Genomic DNA, 17220 nt, shown 5'->3' on the forward strand with positions numbered 1-17220 from the left:
TTCTTATGTGTTTTGGCCAGTGTCGACAGTGTGGCTGGTGGTGCTGGTGCCACTGGTTTGGATTGGCACTCCAGCGGGTCTGCCAGTGCCACCTGCTGGTGCACACATGGACGCATAGCTTCTTCCATAAAGAATTTTCAAAGTCTAAATTGTCTCACATCCCGCGTCCTCGATAGGAAGGAATGGCAGATAGAGCATCATGAAACTATACAGGATTCCCCCAAACAGTATAAGCGGCGTTGGTGCTCATTGTTTACTGAAAAGGACCGAGGGCACGTGGCGCAGTTCTTAAAGCCCACTTGTTTTGGCATACTCCCCCACATGAATGGGGTGGGGGAAAAAACTTGGGAACTTATCTAATTCTAATGTTAAACTTTTAACTACTACTTTACCTTTTTTTTTTTTTTTTTTTTTAACTATGTTAAGACTAATTACTAAGGAGAGGCTTTTGCATATAGAAGGAGGAAAGACAGAATGCATGATGACATGTTCAATGAGATAATGAATACCTCCGGGACAGCTGACACAGAGCGAAGAGGTTTTCATTGTCTGAAAAACTGGACATGAACATGGAGAGCATCCCAGGAGCATGAGTGTGCCACGCATGATGAGATGCTATGGATTATGAAGGGACAATCAGACATGTTAAGGCATCTGACTGAGCTTCAAGTAAAGCAGCCTGAGGCTAGAGTCCCTCTGCAGCCTTGGCAGAACAGCCTGCAAGTATCGTCCCCCACCCCCCTGGAAAAAAAAAAAAAAGTTCCAGGAGGCTGGTGGGGGGAAGAGAGGGGAGTACAGTATCCCTTCCACTCAACATAGGGGAAGGATACTAAGGACAAAAGGCGGCCATTTGAAGACCTTTGATGGGCAAGACTTCTGTGCTTTCTAAGACAAGCTATATTTGTTTCTCCCTTCCCAATTTTATCACACCATTTGTCCAAAGTTAAATTATTTTCCTGTTCTTTAAAATTCTTTATGTTTGTGCAATAGAAGTCAATGTTTTGCGAATGAAATACTCTTTATTTATTCCAATCATGGGAGTTTAGGGGAGAGCGGAGGTACAGGGAAAATGATGCAACGGAGGGGAAAGTATGGAAAGGCACAACTTAGATAAGCAGCATACATTACTGTGGCTCATTAATGAAACCAGTTTTCAAAGACTCCCAGAGATACAGAGCTCCTTGTTGGGCTCTTCTTATTGCCTTGGTATCTGGCTGCTCAAAATTAGATGCCAATTTATCCACCTCAACACTCCACCCATGTGGAAACTTCTCTTTCTTTGCTTCACAGATATTATGCAGCATGCAGTGATAACTATAAAAACAAAACAAAACAACGAGCTTTCTGTGGCACTTTAAAGACTAACAAATTTAATTTTTGTAGGCATAAGCTTTCGTGAGACTCAGCTCACTTCGTCAGATGCAGAGGTAGAATGACGAAGTGAGCTGAGTCTCACGAAAGCTTATGCCTACAAAATTTAAATTTGTTAGTCTTTAAAGTGCCACAGAAAGCTCGTTGTTTTTGCTGTATACAGACTAACACAGCTACCCCTCTGGAAGTGATAACTATGCAGATTTTGCTTTCAGTGAGGTATAACCTAGTAAGCAAACTGCGCCAGTGACCCTTTAAACATCCAAACGCACATTCATCACCATTCTGCACTTGCTCAGCCTATTGTTGAACCACTCCTTATTGTGGTCCAGGTGGCCGGTGTATGGCTTCATGAGCAATGGAAGCAAGGGTAGGCTGGGTCTCTCAGGGTAACTACTGGCATTTCAACATCATCAATGGTTATTTTGTGATCTAGAAAGAAAGTCCCTAATTGCAGCTTTCTGAACAGACCTGTCCTTCTAAAGATACGCACGTTATGCACCTTTCCTGACCATTCAACGTTTATGTTGGTGAAACGCTCCCGTGATCCACTAGTGCTTGCAACACCATTGAAAAGTATCCCTTACGGTTTATGTACTCTTTGGCAAGGTGGTCTGGTGCCAAGATAGGGATATGCGTGCCATCTATCGCCCCACCACAGTTAAGGAACCCCATTGCAGAAAAACCATCTGCTATGTCCTGCCCATTGTCTGAGTTGCTACTCTTCTTAGCAGAAGTTGATTAATGGCCCTTCATACTTGGATCACAACAACTCCCACTGTGGATTTACCAACTCAATTGATTCCCCACTGAGCAGTAGCAGTCTGGGGTTGCAAGCTTCCACACAGTGATTGCCACTTGCTTCTCCACTGTCAGAGCAGGTCTCATTTTAGTGTTGCTGTGCTTTAGGACTGGGGAAAGCTCTTCACAAAATTCCTGAAAAGCAGCTTTCTGCTTTTGAAAGTTCTTTAGCTACCGTTCGTCATCCCATAGCTTCATAATGATGCAATCCCACCAGTCAGTGTTTGTTTCCTGGAACCAAAAACAGCGCTCCACCATTTTCAGCTGCTGCGCAACTGCCAGTAACCGGGAATTGTTTCATCCTATGGCTTGCAGCAGGACTGCTTGAATGACATGGCAATGTTCGGCGTGAGGGCTCCTCTCTCGGCTCTGGAAATACTGCAGGATAAGGCCCAAGATATAATGCTCATAACTAGAGTGGGTTCCATGCTTCTTGGGCTATGGCATATGCACGGCTAAGCTAGGCTTTCGTAAAAAGGCGCAAAAAAGTATGGGTTGCATGATATTGATATTAAGGTAGGGAGGGAGGAAACTGCATCATGGGAGGCTGAAGCCTTGTTCCCATTCCCCCCTTTGACAATGTTTTGGGCCCATGAGGCTTTGAAAGCCCTTCCCAAAAGCCCCTGTGGCTAGTTGCACTATGGGATAGTTACCCATGGTGCACTGCTCTCATTGATGCAACCACTCCACCGACACAAGCGTGGTGTGGACAAACCTGACTGACTTAATTACTGCGGAGGCTGGATGTCGACTAACTTTGTAGCGTAGACATGCAGTTTCTGAGCAGATGTCCTTCCTAAGCTCTCACCAGTGCAGTGCAAAGGAACAAAATACTAACACAAAGGCACTGGGTGGCTATTGTTTTTTTCACTACCTGACAATGTGGCCTCAGCCTAGTACCCACAACATTCTTTCCTACACAAAGCAGGTCTCGGAGCTTTTAATTTCTCTTGTTGAAATCCAGCTGCCTAAAGCCAACAATACACAAAACCCTCCACCTCTGAAGCATCATCTTTCTTCCATTTCACCACTTTTAAAAGGCCTCCACACTTGCTGCCAGGCCAGGTTTATGCTTTCAGACTCAATTTTGCACAGCTCCTGGAGGTGACTGCCATACTGTGAAGCCTTTTTCCTCGGCTCAACCTGTTTTTAGCCTTGTAAACCAGGTATTCACCACACTGAAAGGTGGCAGCTGCTGAATGGTAAAGTCTACTTCCAAATTGTTCTCATCCTCAAAGCTAAGATTCTAAGGTCAGTATCAGTCTTCTGTGTAGCTATGAATACCTCTGCCCCAAGCTCTTGTGTGATGGTTGGCCAATTCATGCTTTAACTGAAGGCCACACTTACAAGAGACCCTCTGAAAGCTTCTAAGAGGGACTGAAATGGTTCATAAAACTTAATGGTTTTGAGACACAAATCCAGGCAGCTCTGACACCCATGGATGTAACATTCAATGCCAAAGCACAGGAATGCAACAGCTGTGCTTATTCTTGACTGACATCTTTTTGCTACAAGTACATTATGTAAAGCTGCTGGGCACCTTTCTATCGCTCAGGGGAAGGAGAAGATGACATGCTGACAAGGAAAAGTTGTACTAAGTCAAAGTGAGCCCAAAGAATGCAGAGGAGTAACCTGCAAAAGCAGAGACAAAATTTCAAAGCACCTTAAAAACACCTGAAGTGGCAAAGAATGAAGCACCAAAACAAAGGTAGCACAAGAAATTGGGGAGAAAGAGATCACAGAGGAACTGATTCAAGAAAGAGCCAAGGGGCGAAGAAAATAATTTATGAATTTTTACTCCCCTTATTTCTAATTGGGTTTTACTGGTTGTCCTTGCTTGTGCTGGAGTAGTGGCAGTTTGAGATATGCCTTTAACAGTAGGTGATATGTGCATGTGTTGCACTCTAGACACATTGCCTCAAAAAGATCAAAAGTTTTAAAAGCTGTGAGTGTTGGGTCTTGTCTTGCCCTGGGAAGATGAGACCAAGCCTGAGAACTCTATGTTTGCAATTTTTAAAGGAGGTGTATTTTTGCAGATATAATCAGTTGTGTGTTGTTCTAGCAGGCTAACTAAATGAAATACTAGTGATGGAGGAGGAAAGCTACATTAAAGTAGTATTTAGGTGCAGTCTTTACCTTCAGCCCAAATTCCCTTTCAGACACATATTTGCACCAGTGATGCTCACACATTATTTCAACCCACAACAGAAATGCTAAGTGTATGTTTGGGATAAGTTGTATCATAAGTGAACATCCAAACAAACTATTTAAAAAAAAACAGGTTTTTGTATTCTGTTTGGCATTCAACTTGCCGTTTTAAATTCCAATGCGGAAAATATGCAGCATTCACTGAAACTGCAGCAAGTACACAAATATATATTAAAATTCCCATTCAAGACCCAGCTACCCAAATTGGTGCCATAATGTTTTACACAGTTACCATAGATTTTAAGATTTATTATGAACAGTCATGTTTTTCAATCCTTTTAAACGAAAACAAATTTTTGTCAATTTAAACATCTTCCTGTATTGTCGAAAACTCAATAAACAGTCTTGTGGCTATTCCACAAAAATCTGACAGTGAAATACACGTTAAATAAAAGCTAAATAGTATAGTTTCACTGTCTGTGCTGATAGATGTGCAATACTTTACAAAAGCAACTGGTGAAGAATAAATGTAATTCTCTCAATTTCAATAATCTAAAGAATTATTAACAAAAAATAAGATTTATTTTGACAATCTCCTTTTAACCTTTCATATTAAAGGCAACATTTGCATTACCAGTTGCTAGTATATATGAGCAAACATAACTAGTTTATTATTTTAATAGAAAGATTTTCTTAAACAGATGGACTGCAAGGACAACTGCAAATTGTTGAGATAAACGAGTGGTTCTTGAGATAAGCCAGTGATCTTGCATCAAAACGTTTATCTTGTTACATCTTGAACTGAACACAGAAGTTAATCTGATGTACAGAGCAACCTGGCACATTTCAAGAAGGCATTACAGCAAAAGAGACTTTTACACTGAAATAAAAGACAACAAAACTGCTATCTCCAACTCTGAAAAGCAACATTTGTAATGGAGGATCCTGTGGGAAGTGGTTTTGTTATTTTTAAACAGTTGTGTAAAGTTCTGCAGCAGATGATAGGCACTAGACATCACAATGACAGATGGAAATTCTAGTTCAAGTCAGAACAGAATGACTACAGGTACATGAAACGGATATGTTATAAATCAAAAATGGTCACTAGATGGCTTGGAATATTCTTATTTTTTATGCTTACAATGGAACTGCAGAACATCTGCACTCTATGGTAGGAACTATGAACTTTTATGTTTAAACCACATGATCAGGTATTGTATACCTGTAAGCAAAGATCAATGGCAGCTAGCTATTTTCATGTTTTTTGTTTTATTATGGGTGCTTAAAAAAAACCTTAACATTCTTTCAAGAAACTATTATACTGTGTATTTAACTGTCACAGTATTAGCTTTGCAACCATTAATCAGTTGTATTTTTCCTAGATATCTACCTGCTTAATATTATTTAGATATGTACAATTCTTACCTAAATCACAATAAAGTTAATTGAATAAACGAACAGATACTTCTTGACAATGGACAGATCAGGAATACCTCTTGATACCTTTTTGCATCAGAAAATAGTACATCAGTTCAGCTTTTTGTATATGAAGGAAAAAAGACTACAGTTTTTCTGGAATTGAAAGTATTGTTTAGGCTTCACTAGGGTACACAGCCACATGCCTATATTTATACATTTTACTTACATTTCTGGAGTCTTGGACTTGTTTTTCCCATTGAAGAACTCTGGAAGAGCGCGGCGTTCAATTACATGAATACTGCAAGAAAGTGTGATGGGCAACCTGGTTACTGAAGATAACATACAAATCCAGCTGCCCAGAGCTTGAATTCACCTTCAAGAACTTTTACCCACCCTTAACATGTGCACCTAAAAGTGCTAACATTTAAAATGAACGCTGCTGTTCAGACACACAAATATCCCAACGTATATTAGTGAAATAAATCCACTAATTACTTATTTTTACCCACATAAAGAGAGTGGTTTAGACATGAACTGCAAAGATTGTGTTTAATTCACGTGACCAAAAGGTACGTGTTCTGCATTCCCTTAATCAGACATGGGGAGAAGGGAGTGGGGGGGAAAGGACTTTCAACCCACAAAACACATTTTTACGCTAATGTTTTTGAAAGTTTATAGGCTGATAAATGCATTCACCTGCACCCCAGCCTAATCAGTATGAGTATTCAGCATGAGTCTGATTGCCTCAAAAGAAACCAATCACAAATCATGTGTAATGATAAGCCTGCAAATAACTGCTTTAAAGTCATGCAGCATTAGAATTGGGTGTTCATCGCTTTGAAAGTCAGGCAAATGTCTAAATAGGGATTTAGGAGCATAACTTTACAATCCTATATTTCAAAATCTTTGTACTAGTGAATTTTTAAAAAATGAATCAAAACTCTGGCTGTATTGGGGGGATTTTACAATCTCATTTCCTTACAAAAATTTCTCTTTCCTCTGTTGCCATGTGAAAGATCCACACAAATAAAAGAGGAAAGTGATTTATTGTTCAGTGGAAGCAGCAAAACTGAGAATACACAAAGTGCCATCAAACACACAAAGTAAACTAGCTCAAAGGATAAAGAAAAAATTCAATTTATTCTCTAATTTCTTTCAGTCAGTTATCTAATGTATTACTTGTGACAACTATGGGGAAAAATTTCAAATAAATGTGCAATTTTTTAGTTGACAGTGTCTCTTTAAAAGGGGATGAAAGAAGAATTCACAATTCTACAGATTTTACTAGTCTCGCTGCAAGTAACAAATGCTGTAGAAGGTGATGAGATTTCAGTTTGTTCCTCTCATCCTTCAAATAAAGCATAAAAGGGAAGTGATATGGTTAGCTGATCTGTTACTTTAAAAAATACAAAGCAAATTGATCCCAAGACATTTCAGCTTTAAGATAATTCCATCTCCAGAGTTCTATCACGATAAAGCGAGTCAGTTCATTTTATGCAATCCATATAGGGTAAATATAATATGAAAAACAATTTTATATCAGGCTATGAAATATAAAGTGAAAATAGAAATTCATCTGGCTTAAAAAACAAACTTGTCAGCCAAAATTTATATGGAACTTGATTATTCAGCTCATTTTTCCATGCTTTAATGGATGAGCCTTTTTCTGGGTTATGTATAGTAAGCAGCAAGGAATTCTGGATATAATCCTTTTACCATCAACTGAACTATGAAATAGCTTTTCTATTTCAAACAATGATAAAAAATGTCAGTTCTATTTTGCAAAAGAAGCTTAAACAACATGATAATGAGAGATTCCATCCATAAAATCACTTTAATAAACTCACAGAAGGGCAACTATTTTGTATTAAGTTAAAAACTGGGAACAGTTATGACGACCCTTAGATATAGCTTCTTTGGAGGGGGGGAGGCATTGGGGGTGGTGGAGAACGAACAATCCTTGTAAAAGAAAATTATAGCAATTTTTCCTTCAGATAACTCATTCTATCAAGTGTTATTTGTATTAAAGTAGTATGCAATGACACTGGTCAGGATACGGCCCTGTTATGCGAGTGCTATACACTCACACAAAGAGAGTCTCTGCTATGAGGAACACAACCCAATTTGAAACATGATGCAGCGTGAACAAAAAACAGTAGGAAGGCAGGAGGTAGGTGGGACAAGGGAAATAGTAAACGAATTATCCATTTTATGTATTGAAAGATCCCAAGTAAACCCATGCCATAATAGAAGTCCAGGATTTTCAACATAAAAATATCAAATACCACTTACTTTTGTGCAGTTCAATTCCAAGTAAAGTGCAAATAAAAATTCTCTCTTTTTGCTGGAGCCAAATGATAGCAGCCTTTGAATGACTATTTTTCCATTACAATTTACAAAATATTTTAGAAAATAGTGTTTAATCTAAAGTGCTTAAGCATGCTTCAGATCATGATATTCTTTGCCAGAAAGCTACTAGATTACTTATGACTTGATATGTCCAAGCAGTGATGAGTTTGTTCACATCCTCAAATAACTCAACTAGCATCCTAGTGTAGTACTACTGACAGAAGTCTATGGGTGGGACAGATTCAAGTATCTGCTATCTAATTCTTTAGAAAGGAACATCTATCCCTGAGAAGAATCCCAGAGTTCCCAGAGACTGGAAAAAATCAATGTTATTGCTTTATTACAGCAGCTTGTGCAACTATTCTGCTGTGATGGTTATTTTAGCACTAAATCCATCAGCCTGGTGAAGCAATAGCTGTTCAAAATAGTAAAAGTGCAAAACATCCAGGACTTTCTTTTATGTCAACTTGTTGCTGTCTGGATGTCAGGCCTCCCTCACCACAGACTTTGTATTAAGTATCTTCTGTTAAGTATCACGGTGGACATTAGTGATCTAATGAGCAGTTTTGTATGGGTCTATGGATATGCAGCACAAATTTCTGCCAGCCATGTTCCACGAACTGATTTAGCTGCCTGTGAGACTTGATTAGGATTATTATTGCTGCTGCTAGAAACAGGTTGATCAGTAGACAACCTACAACTGAAAGACCAGGATTTTGCCTGAAAGCCCCAACAGCAGGCTATCTTGATCCTGAGTGAGGCCTCTAGGTGGTCCCATAGTATAAAATATTCTCTCTCTCTCAGGTACCAGAGTACCTAAACACCTCACAATCTTTTAATGTATTTATCCTCACAACAACATTGTGGTTTAGGACAGTATTCTTTTACAGAGACTCAGTGACTTTGTCCAATCACAGCTGTCAAGGCAGAAAACACAACCCAAGTCTCAGGCTAATGCCCTAACCACTGCATCTCTTTCAAATTATAATAATGAAAGACAACAACTAAGAAAAGATATCTGACAAAGATGGTCGTTTTCTGAATTTTCAGAAACACGTATTAAGGATGCATTTGTATAGATTAAAATTTACTATCACAGCTGCATCAGCCTAGAATTTCAACAAAGGAGACATCAGTGTCATAACCCTAAAGTGGCACACAGGCAAAGCCTTCCCCTCGAATGAGGCCCCTGATAATCTCTCACCTGAGTTTCGAAAACATTTAAAACAAAAACAAAAACCAACCACCACCACTATAATAAAGGCTGGGTTTCCAGACAACAGAGATTAACAATTCTAGATATAGTCACTCTTTAATTTTAGAGCCAATATTTGAAACCCATGATGGTTAAACATCACCCATTTCTAGAAAACTTAATGGCCAAGATAAGTTATGGCTGAGCAGGGAAGGTTATGGGCAAATATGGAACTCATGAAAATAAGTCTAAGCAACAATAGCCAAGGCAAGGCATACTGAAGACAGGTGCTCTACAAGCTTCCCCGTTTAAATCCGAACCTGCAACAAGCCCTGCAAGACTAACAAAGAACTTCTAATTATATTAAGGTGCATCATGCAGTGGGGACAGCGGTCCAGAAGGGGCTAGACCTAATCTAAATTCATTTCTGCTTGCAAATCAACAGAATTTCAGCCCAGGTATTTAAATGATGAAACAAGTTCAGTAACTCTCTGAATCCTCTCCCCACACCACAGTTTGGTTCTTACCAGTTGTAGTCAAACCATGATGCATAGCTTGGAATAATGATGTGATTGGTCTGTTCTGTGACATTGTCTTCACCTGGGTCAACTGATCGACTCTGATCACCTTTGTTGGGATCTTCATCTTCCTACAAAAGGAGAAAGACAGTAAAAGCATTAAAAATGGGGGAGTACAATATGAGTAAGGACTTGTCTACACAGTGATCTAGTGCACAGCAAGCCGCGGTGTGAATCTACAGTGTACTAACTGGCTGTGTTCACCCTGCTGCTGTACTGTACTTCAAAGCACGTTGTGGAACTTTCAGTGTGCAGTAGCAAGGTCCGTATGCCCAGTTCATGTGCTCCAAGCTAGTGCGCTGTAGATTCACACTCTTGCCATGCACTAAGTCTGTGCAGAGAAGCCTGGGAGATGGGGGGGTGGGCAAGAGTGCCAGTGGTCCTGATTAAGCACATGGTAACATACTAAAACAAAGGCTTTTCCATTCCCAGATCGAACAAGCTTTTTGTGGTGTAATTCTCAATGAAGAAAATCTCAGTGAACACAGTATAGACTTGATCTAAACCTCACAGCAGAACTTTACATAGGGCTCATGTTCCCCTAGGTTTTCACGCAGAGCCAGCTTTCTCAGAACATAACCATGACCTAGAGCATGATGTAACACTAGAACAAGGTAAGCCTTTTCAACTTGTGTTTAGAGTAGATTGTTGCTATGAGCACATCATAAAGGGAAATATTCTTGGCAAAACAAGAACAAACTGATCTTGTATTTGACCAAAGCTGATGTAAATGTGATATCTGAAAAGAGCAAGAACAGCCATCAGATACACCACAATAGCATTACTATGTCCACTTCCAAAAACCCTTGTTAACAGAGTAAAGGTTGCCTAGTACGCTCTTGTTCCCTTCCATACTGTGGAGGGTGGTTAAATTAAACCTCTGAAAAACTGGCGATGCAGAGTTAAGGTAACTTCTCCCACATCACCTTGCCCCCACCCACAACTTTAACTCTGCCCTTACAGCAATGGCAACAAGCACGGTAAATACAGCATCTTAATCAGCCTATCAAGGGACTTGCAAGTTTCTATCTCTAGCACTACTGATCCCAGGAAGTCCTTGCTGGTGGTTAGCATGACTCAGAGGCGGACATTCCAATGGGGATAATGGTCAAGAAAAAGGAATAAAAAAAGAAATGTACTTCATCCTCTCCTAATACATGAAACACCATTCTCAGTCAGCCACACAGATTGCAGAGGATCATCTGGCCCTCTGACTGCTACCCCATGCTGCTCATCCATGTGGGGGCTAATGATACTACAAGATATGATCCAGAGCAGATAAGAAGTGATTACAGGGCTCGGAGTGAGGGTGAAGGCATCGGGGGCGCAGGTGGTGTTCTCATTGATCCTTTCAGTCAAGGGTACGGGCCACCCAGGGAGAGACAGCTATATCCTGGAGGTAAACACATGGCTGCAAGGATGGTGTCACCAGGACGGCATTGGCATCCTTGACCATAGGATCGTGTTCTGAGAAGGACTGCTGAGCAGAGAGGGGTTCCACCTATCACGGAAGGGGAAGAGTATCTTTGGATACAGACTGCCTAACTTAGTGATGTGGGCTTTAAACTAGATTCGATGGGAGCAGGAGACAAAAGCTCACAGATAAGTCCAAAATACAAAGACCTGGGTGAACAGTCGAAATCTGGGGGGGAACATGGGCAATCTCAATAGGGAAAAAGGAGAGACAAGATGGAACAGAGAGGAATCTAACAAGCATCTTAGATGACTGTTTACTAAGGCAAGAAATACAGGGAATAAACAGGAAGAACTAGAAATACTAGTGAATAATCACAATTATGACAATTGGCATCACAAACTTTGTGGGATAATTCACATGATGGGAATATTGGTATAGAAGGGTACAGCTTGTTCTGGAAGGATGAAAAAAGAAAAAAGGGAGGAATTGTTGCCTTGTATATCAAAGATGTATACATTTGCACTGAGGTTGAGATAGAAGTGAGACACAGACCTGTTGAAAATCTCTGGGTAAAAAAAAGAAAAAGAGGAAAAAAAGGGTGATGTCATGGCAGGTGTCTACTATAGACCACTTAACCTGGAAATTGAAATCTTTCCTCAAGAGTCCCCTCCCAGGTGTTCCCAGGTGACTTGCACTGATCGTTTGGGCCTCTTGTGTCTATCCAGTTGGCATCCCGGGCGTCGGATCCAGCTCACCACCAAGTAGTGGTTGGTTGACAGCTCTGCTCATCTCTTGACCCAGATGTCCAGAACATATAGTCTTAGGTCCGACGAAACGACTTTGAAGTCTATCATTGATCTTCGGCACAAGGTGCTCTGGTACCAAGAACATTTATGAGCAAGCTTGTGTTTAAACATGGTGTTTGTTATGGATAATCTATGGCTAGCACAGAAGTCCATTAACAACTTCAGCAAGAAGGGTGAAACGCTGTCCACAATTAAGAAGATTGTTGAGAGGTAGAAGGAGCACTTTGAGAAACTCTTCAACCCAGTGGACATGTCCTCCTTACAGGAGGCAATGCTGGAAATCCCCAGTGGGATTGGATCTATTTCTGTTGATGAGGTTGCTATGGCGGTAAAGTGCTTTTGCAACAGTAAGGCAGAAGGGGTGGACAAGATTCATTTGGAGATGTTGAAATCACTGGACAAAGTTGGGGTGTTGTGTTTAACGTGCCTCTTTAATGTTGAATGGAAGGTGGGTGCAGTACCCTGGGACTGGCAAACCAGGATGATGGTCCTGATCTTTAAGAAAGAAGACCAGAGGGTGTGTTTCAACCACCAGGAGAAATCACATTTCTCAGCCTCCCTGGCAAAGCCTATGCCAGGATGTTGGAGAAGAGGCTATCCCCGTTAGTTGAACCTCAGATACAAGAGGAACAATATGGTTTCCATCCCAGATGTAGAACCACAGACCAGCTCTCTTTGCTCTCTCACAGATACTTGAGGTGTTGTGGGAGTTTGCTAACCTGGTCTATCATTGTTTTGTAAACCCGGAGAAGGCTTACGACCGCATTTCTCTAAATGTCCTGTGGGAAGTGCTGCAGGAGTATGAGGTGCCATTGCTGTGTGCTATCCAATCCCTCTATTCCTGGAGCGAGAGTTGTATTCACGTTCTTGGCATTAAGTTGAGTTTGTTTAAGGTGGGCATTGGACTCCACTGAGGGGTGTCCTGTCCCCACTCCTGTTTGTGATCTTCATGGACAAAGCACAGCTGAGTTGGGGAGTGTATCCAGTATGGAGACTTGGAGGAGGCATCTCTGCTGTTTGCAGATGATGTTGTCCTCCTTGCTTCTTCTGACCGTGATCTCTGATGCACACTCGAACACTTCGCTGCCAAGTGTGAAGCAGCTGGGATGAGAATCAGCACCTCCAAATCAGAGGTCATGGTTATTTCCTGGGAGACAGTGTAGTGCTCTCTCCAGATGAAAGGGGAGTAGATGCCCTTAGTGGAAGAGTTTAAGTATCTAGGGGTTTTGTTCACGAGTGACGATAAGCGGGAGCATGAGACTGACTGGTGGATTGGGGCGGCGGCAGTGATAGGCACTATACCAGACTGTGGTGGTAAAACGGGAGCTGAGTTTTTGGACGAAGCTCTCGGTTTACAGGATCGTCTACATACCCATCCTCACATGGTCATGAACTCTGAGTACCTGAGATCATGGGTATAAGCAGCAGAAATGTGGTTTCTCCGCAGGGTGGCTGGGCTGACTTTCTGAGAAAAGGTGAGGGGCACAGTTGTTCAGGAGAGCTTCTTTCTAGAGCCGCTACTTCTCCAGATCAAGGAGTCAGGTGAAGTGGTTTGGGCATCTGATAAGGATGCCCTCCTGTAGGCTTCCTTTGGAACTCTCCCGGGCATGTCCCACGAGGAGGAGGCCCTACGGCCAACCCAGGACACACTAGAGGGATATTTCCCGGCTGGCCTTGGAACGCCTGGGAATCCCCCAGGAGGAACTGGAATCTGTTACAGAGGAAAGGGAGGTCTGATCCCTCCCTATTCTCCAGGATGCTGCCACGACCCTCACCAGGAAAAGCAGCATAAAGGAAAAAGAAGTAAGAGAAGAAGATTGAATACTGTCAGTACGGCAGTATGTCAGTTAATACATTTATCCCACAAACAGAGGATCTAATCCTTCAGTCTGTCCACAGGCAAAGCTCCCGTTGTGTTTAGGTCTGCAGGACCAAGTCTAAAGAACAAAGGGCACATCTCAGGTTTTTAAAAGCCTAGAAAGCACGCAGTTCATTTAAGTCTCCTCAGATTCCATTTAACTTATTATGTTTAAAGGTATGTAGAACCGTACAATGCTAAATCAATTTTCTTTTACTATACAGAGGAGAATTTCATATGAGCGGAAGACCCTACAAAAGGATGGATTTATTCTTATACACAATTTAGGAGCAAGTTAGTTTGAGTCCATGTAGGGAATAACCTTCATCTGAGCTTCTAAACTTTCTAACTGAACAGTTGCTGTTACCTTTCCGCCTGTAGCCACTGTCTCCTCATCCTGCTCATCTGCAAGGTAAAGAGCAAAGAGAATTAAACTCTAATAAAATGCAGCTGGATTACTTGTGAACCTTTGTACAACACACTCGTTTGACTGGACAGGATTTTGTTTGTTTGGGGTGGACGGAGGAGAGACTAGAGAAAGGAACATGGACTGTGAATCATTAAAGCCTACTCTCTTCTTCATGTACATACTGAGCTGCCACAGAGAAATAGGATAACAGCAGGAATACACAGCAAGGACAATTAAAATCTCAATACCTGGGAATGCACAATTAATTATTGGTTGGCCTACTCCCTTATATGCAGCCCTGCACACCAGAATACAGGAGACTCATTTAGGTCTCTAATGCCTAGAGCCCAGCAGTGCTCATGCATGTCACAGAGTGAATCACTCTGGTTCCCAGTACATGCAAAGAAGGGGTTTGGAAAGGCAGGTATCTGTCCCAATATACCAAGTTAAGTAAGAGTGTAGAGGAAATTTACAAGGGAGCAGCTTCAAGGGAAAAGGCTGATACCTTCTATCACACAAATTTGCATTAGAAGGTAGAATGTAAGTACCAAATGGACACTCCACAGATGGAAGAACATCTAAAAAAACCTCAAGTATTTATGGTTTCACCCATGTTTTTTTTAAATACAATAAAAATTACAAACATTTATTCCACAACCTCACAAACGGGTCCATTATACGAGACAATGACTGAGAAGAATTAAATATATATATATATATAATTTTTTTTTTTACCTAGGTCTGCTACTGTTCCCCCTTTCACTGGAGTGTTTTCACTGTCTTTCTTTGGGTTCACTGTGGAAGTAAACCAGATTGAAAAATGTGACATTTGTGACCCCTCTGTCAAGATACAATCCTCACAAGCATACAATGTTCTCTAGTAAGCACAAAGGTCTCACATACTCATATACTCATATACTAGCATACTTTTGTTTTATTGGGGAGAAAAGGCCAACCCCCACAAATTACCCCACTGATAAGATGGGCTCTCCATGCTGTGGTAGAAGTTTATTGCTGGTGCACACTGTGCAGTATCCTTAGATCTAAGCCACCAAAGCTACCTCAAACTACCATGTTCCACATCCCATATCACAGGAACTGACCTACTGTACTTCAGGTTAAAAAAATTAAAATAAATGAACTACTGACTGCCATATGAAATACCAACACATAACAGAACAATGGTCTCTCTATGCAGTCCAGTATCTTACTTCTGATAGTGACCACACTTGTTTCTGGAGGAAGAAAAACACAAAAAATCCCAAACAAACCAACGACTCAGAGGTAGATTTCTAAAGCCAAAAACGGCACTTGGGAGTCTAACTCCTAAAGTTAGGGTCCTAAAGTTGCCTTCAAAAATCTATCCCTCATCACACTGCTGTTCTTAACCAATTGTCCAAGAGAGATTTTATGATCTCCTTAGGAGACAGTGCGGTCTAGTAAATAGTACAGTAATAAGATCCAGAGAGCTGGGTTCTACTTCTGGCTTTGTCACTAACCTGCTGTGTGAACATGGGCAAATCACCTCTCTAAGAACGTAAGAGCTGCCATACTGGGTCAGACCATGGTCCATCTTGTCCAGTATCCTGTCTCTGACAGTGGCCCATACCAGAGCTTCAGAGGGGTGTACAGAACAGGGCAATTAGAGAGTGATCCACCCATCTTCCATTCCTGGCTTCTGGTAGTTAGAGGTTTAGGGTTCCCTGAGCATGGGTAGCATCCCTGATCATCTTGGATAGTAGCCATTGATGGACCTGTCTTCTATGAATTTATCCAGCTCTTTTCTGAACCCGGTTATACTTTGGCCATCACAACATTTCATGGCAATGAGTTCTACAAATAGTTATGCACCATGGGAAAAAGCACTTTCTCTTGTCCATATTAAAGCGCTGCCTATCACTTTCACTGAGTGTCCCCTGGTTTTTGTATTGTGTGAAAACATTGGTTACTAAGCTTTTTTGTAATGGTTGCTCTTTGAGATGTGTTGCATATGTCCATTACACCTCAGATGCATGTGCGCCCAGTGCACTGATGTTGGAGATCTTCCCCTCAGCAGTACCCACTGGGGTGGTACAGGCACCTTCTATTGCCTTGTGTTGCTGCAAGATGGTATAAAGGGCAGACATGGCCCTAACTCCATTAGTTCTTTCTTACTGGGCAATCTCCGATAAGAGAGGAACAAGGGTGGGTCATGGAATGGATATGTACAACACAACTTGAAGAACAAGAGTTACAGAACAGGTGAGTAACCATTTTTTCTTCGTTGAGTGATTTGCACAAGTCAGTTACACTTCAAGTACCACACAAGTTGCTCAATTCAGAGGTGGGACCGGACTTTACCTGAATAATGATTGAAGGACTACACATCCATATCTAGCATCATCTCTAGACTGTTGCCAAATGGCATAATGAGAGATAAAAGTGTGCAGTGAAGACCAAGTAGCAGCTCTGCAAATGTTCAGAACAGGCACATGGGCAAGAAAGGCTACAGAGGCTATGAGAGATCTGATTGAATGAGCAGTACCCTACTTGGTGGAGTTATACTGTCTGTATCGTAACACAAATGTACAGAAGAGGAGATTCACAACAAAATTCTTTGAGAAGAGAGCAGAAGGCCCTTCCATTCTGTTTGCAATGATCCAACTTGAGTTGCAAAGCGAGGGCAATCTTCAATATTTAGCTTGTTATTCATTTATCTTCAATGAATTTTCATAAACTTATTTCAAGAAAAAAATTGAAATAAAAAGGGATAAACTCCATTTCAGCAGAGTGCCACATTCCAAAACCTTGCCTAAATAAAACCAGATGGCCACAGAGTCCAAAAGAAAGGACCATATCTCAAGATTTGGTGAAAATATACGGTGAAAAT

General features: G+C 41.2%; 1 protein-coding gene across 3 annotated transcripts in view; it reads right to left on the reverse strand.

The window, feature by feature from the left end:
• Positions 1-17220, reverse strand: part of SMARCC1 (SWI/SNF related, matrix associated, actin dependent regulator of chromatin subfamily c member 1) — a 172773-nt gene that overhangs the window by 94021 nt on the left and 61532 nt on the right. For all 3 annotated transcript variants that reach the window (XM_067544507.1, XM_067544506.1, XM_067544508.1), the window contains 4 exons: positions 15087-15146; positions 14310-14347; positions 9811-9932; positions 5966-6037 (listed from right to left, as the gene is read on the reverse strand). In XM_067544507.1, coding sequence (XP_067400608.1) covers positions 5966-6037; positions 9811-9932; positions 14310-14347; positions 15087-15146 — 292 coding nt within the window. The remainder of the gene's footprint in view (positions 1-5965; positions 6038-9810; positions 9933-14309; positions 14348-15086; positions 15147-17220) is intronic.

The sequence above is a fragment of the Emydura macquarii genome, unplaced genomic scaffold, assembly GCF_026122565.2.
Source record: "Emydura macquarii macquarii isolate MOO-44397 ecotype Brisbane River unplaced genomic scaffold, CSIRO-AGI_Emac_v2 contig_973, whole genome shotgun sequence".
In the NCBI taxonomy this organism is placed as follows: Eukaryota; Metazoa; Chordata; order Testudines; family Chelidae; genus Emydura; species Emydura macquarii.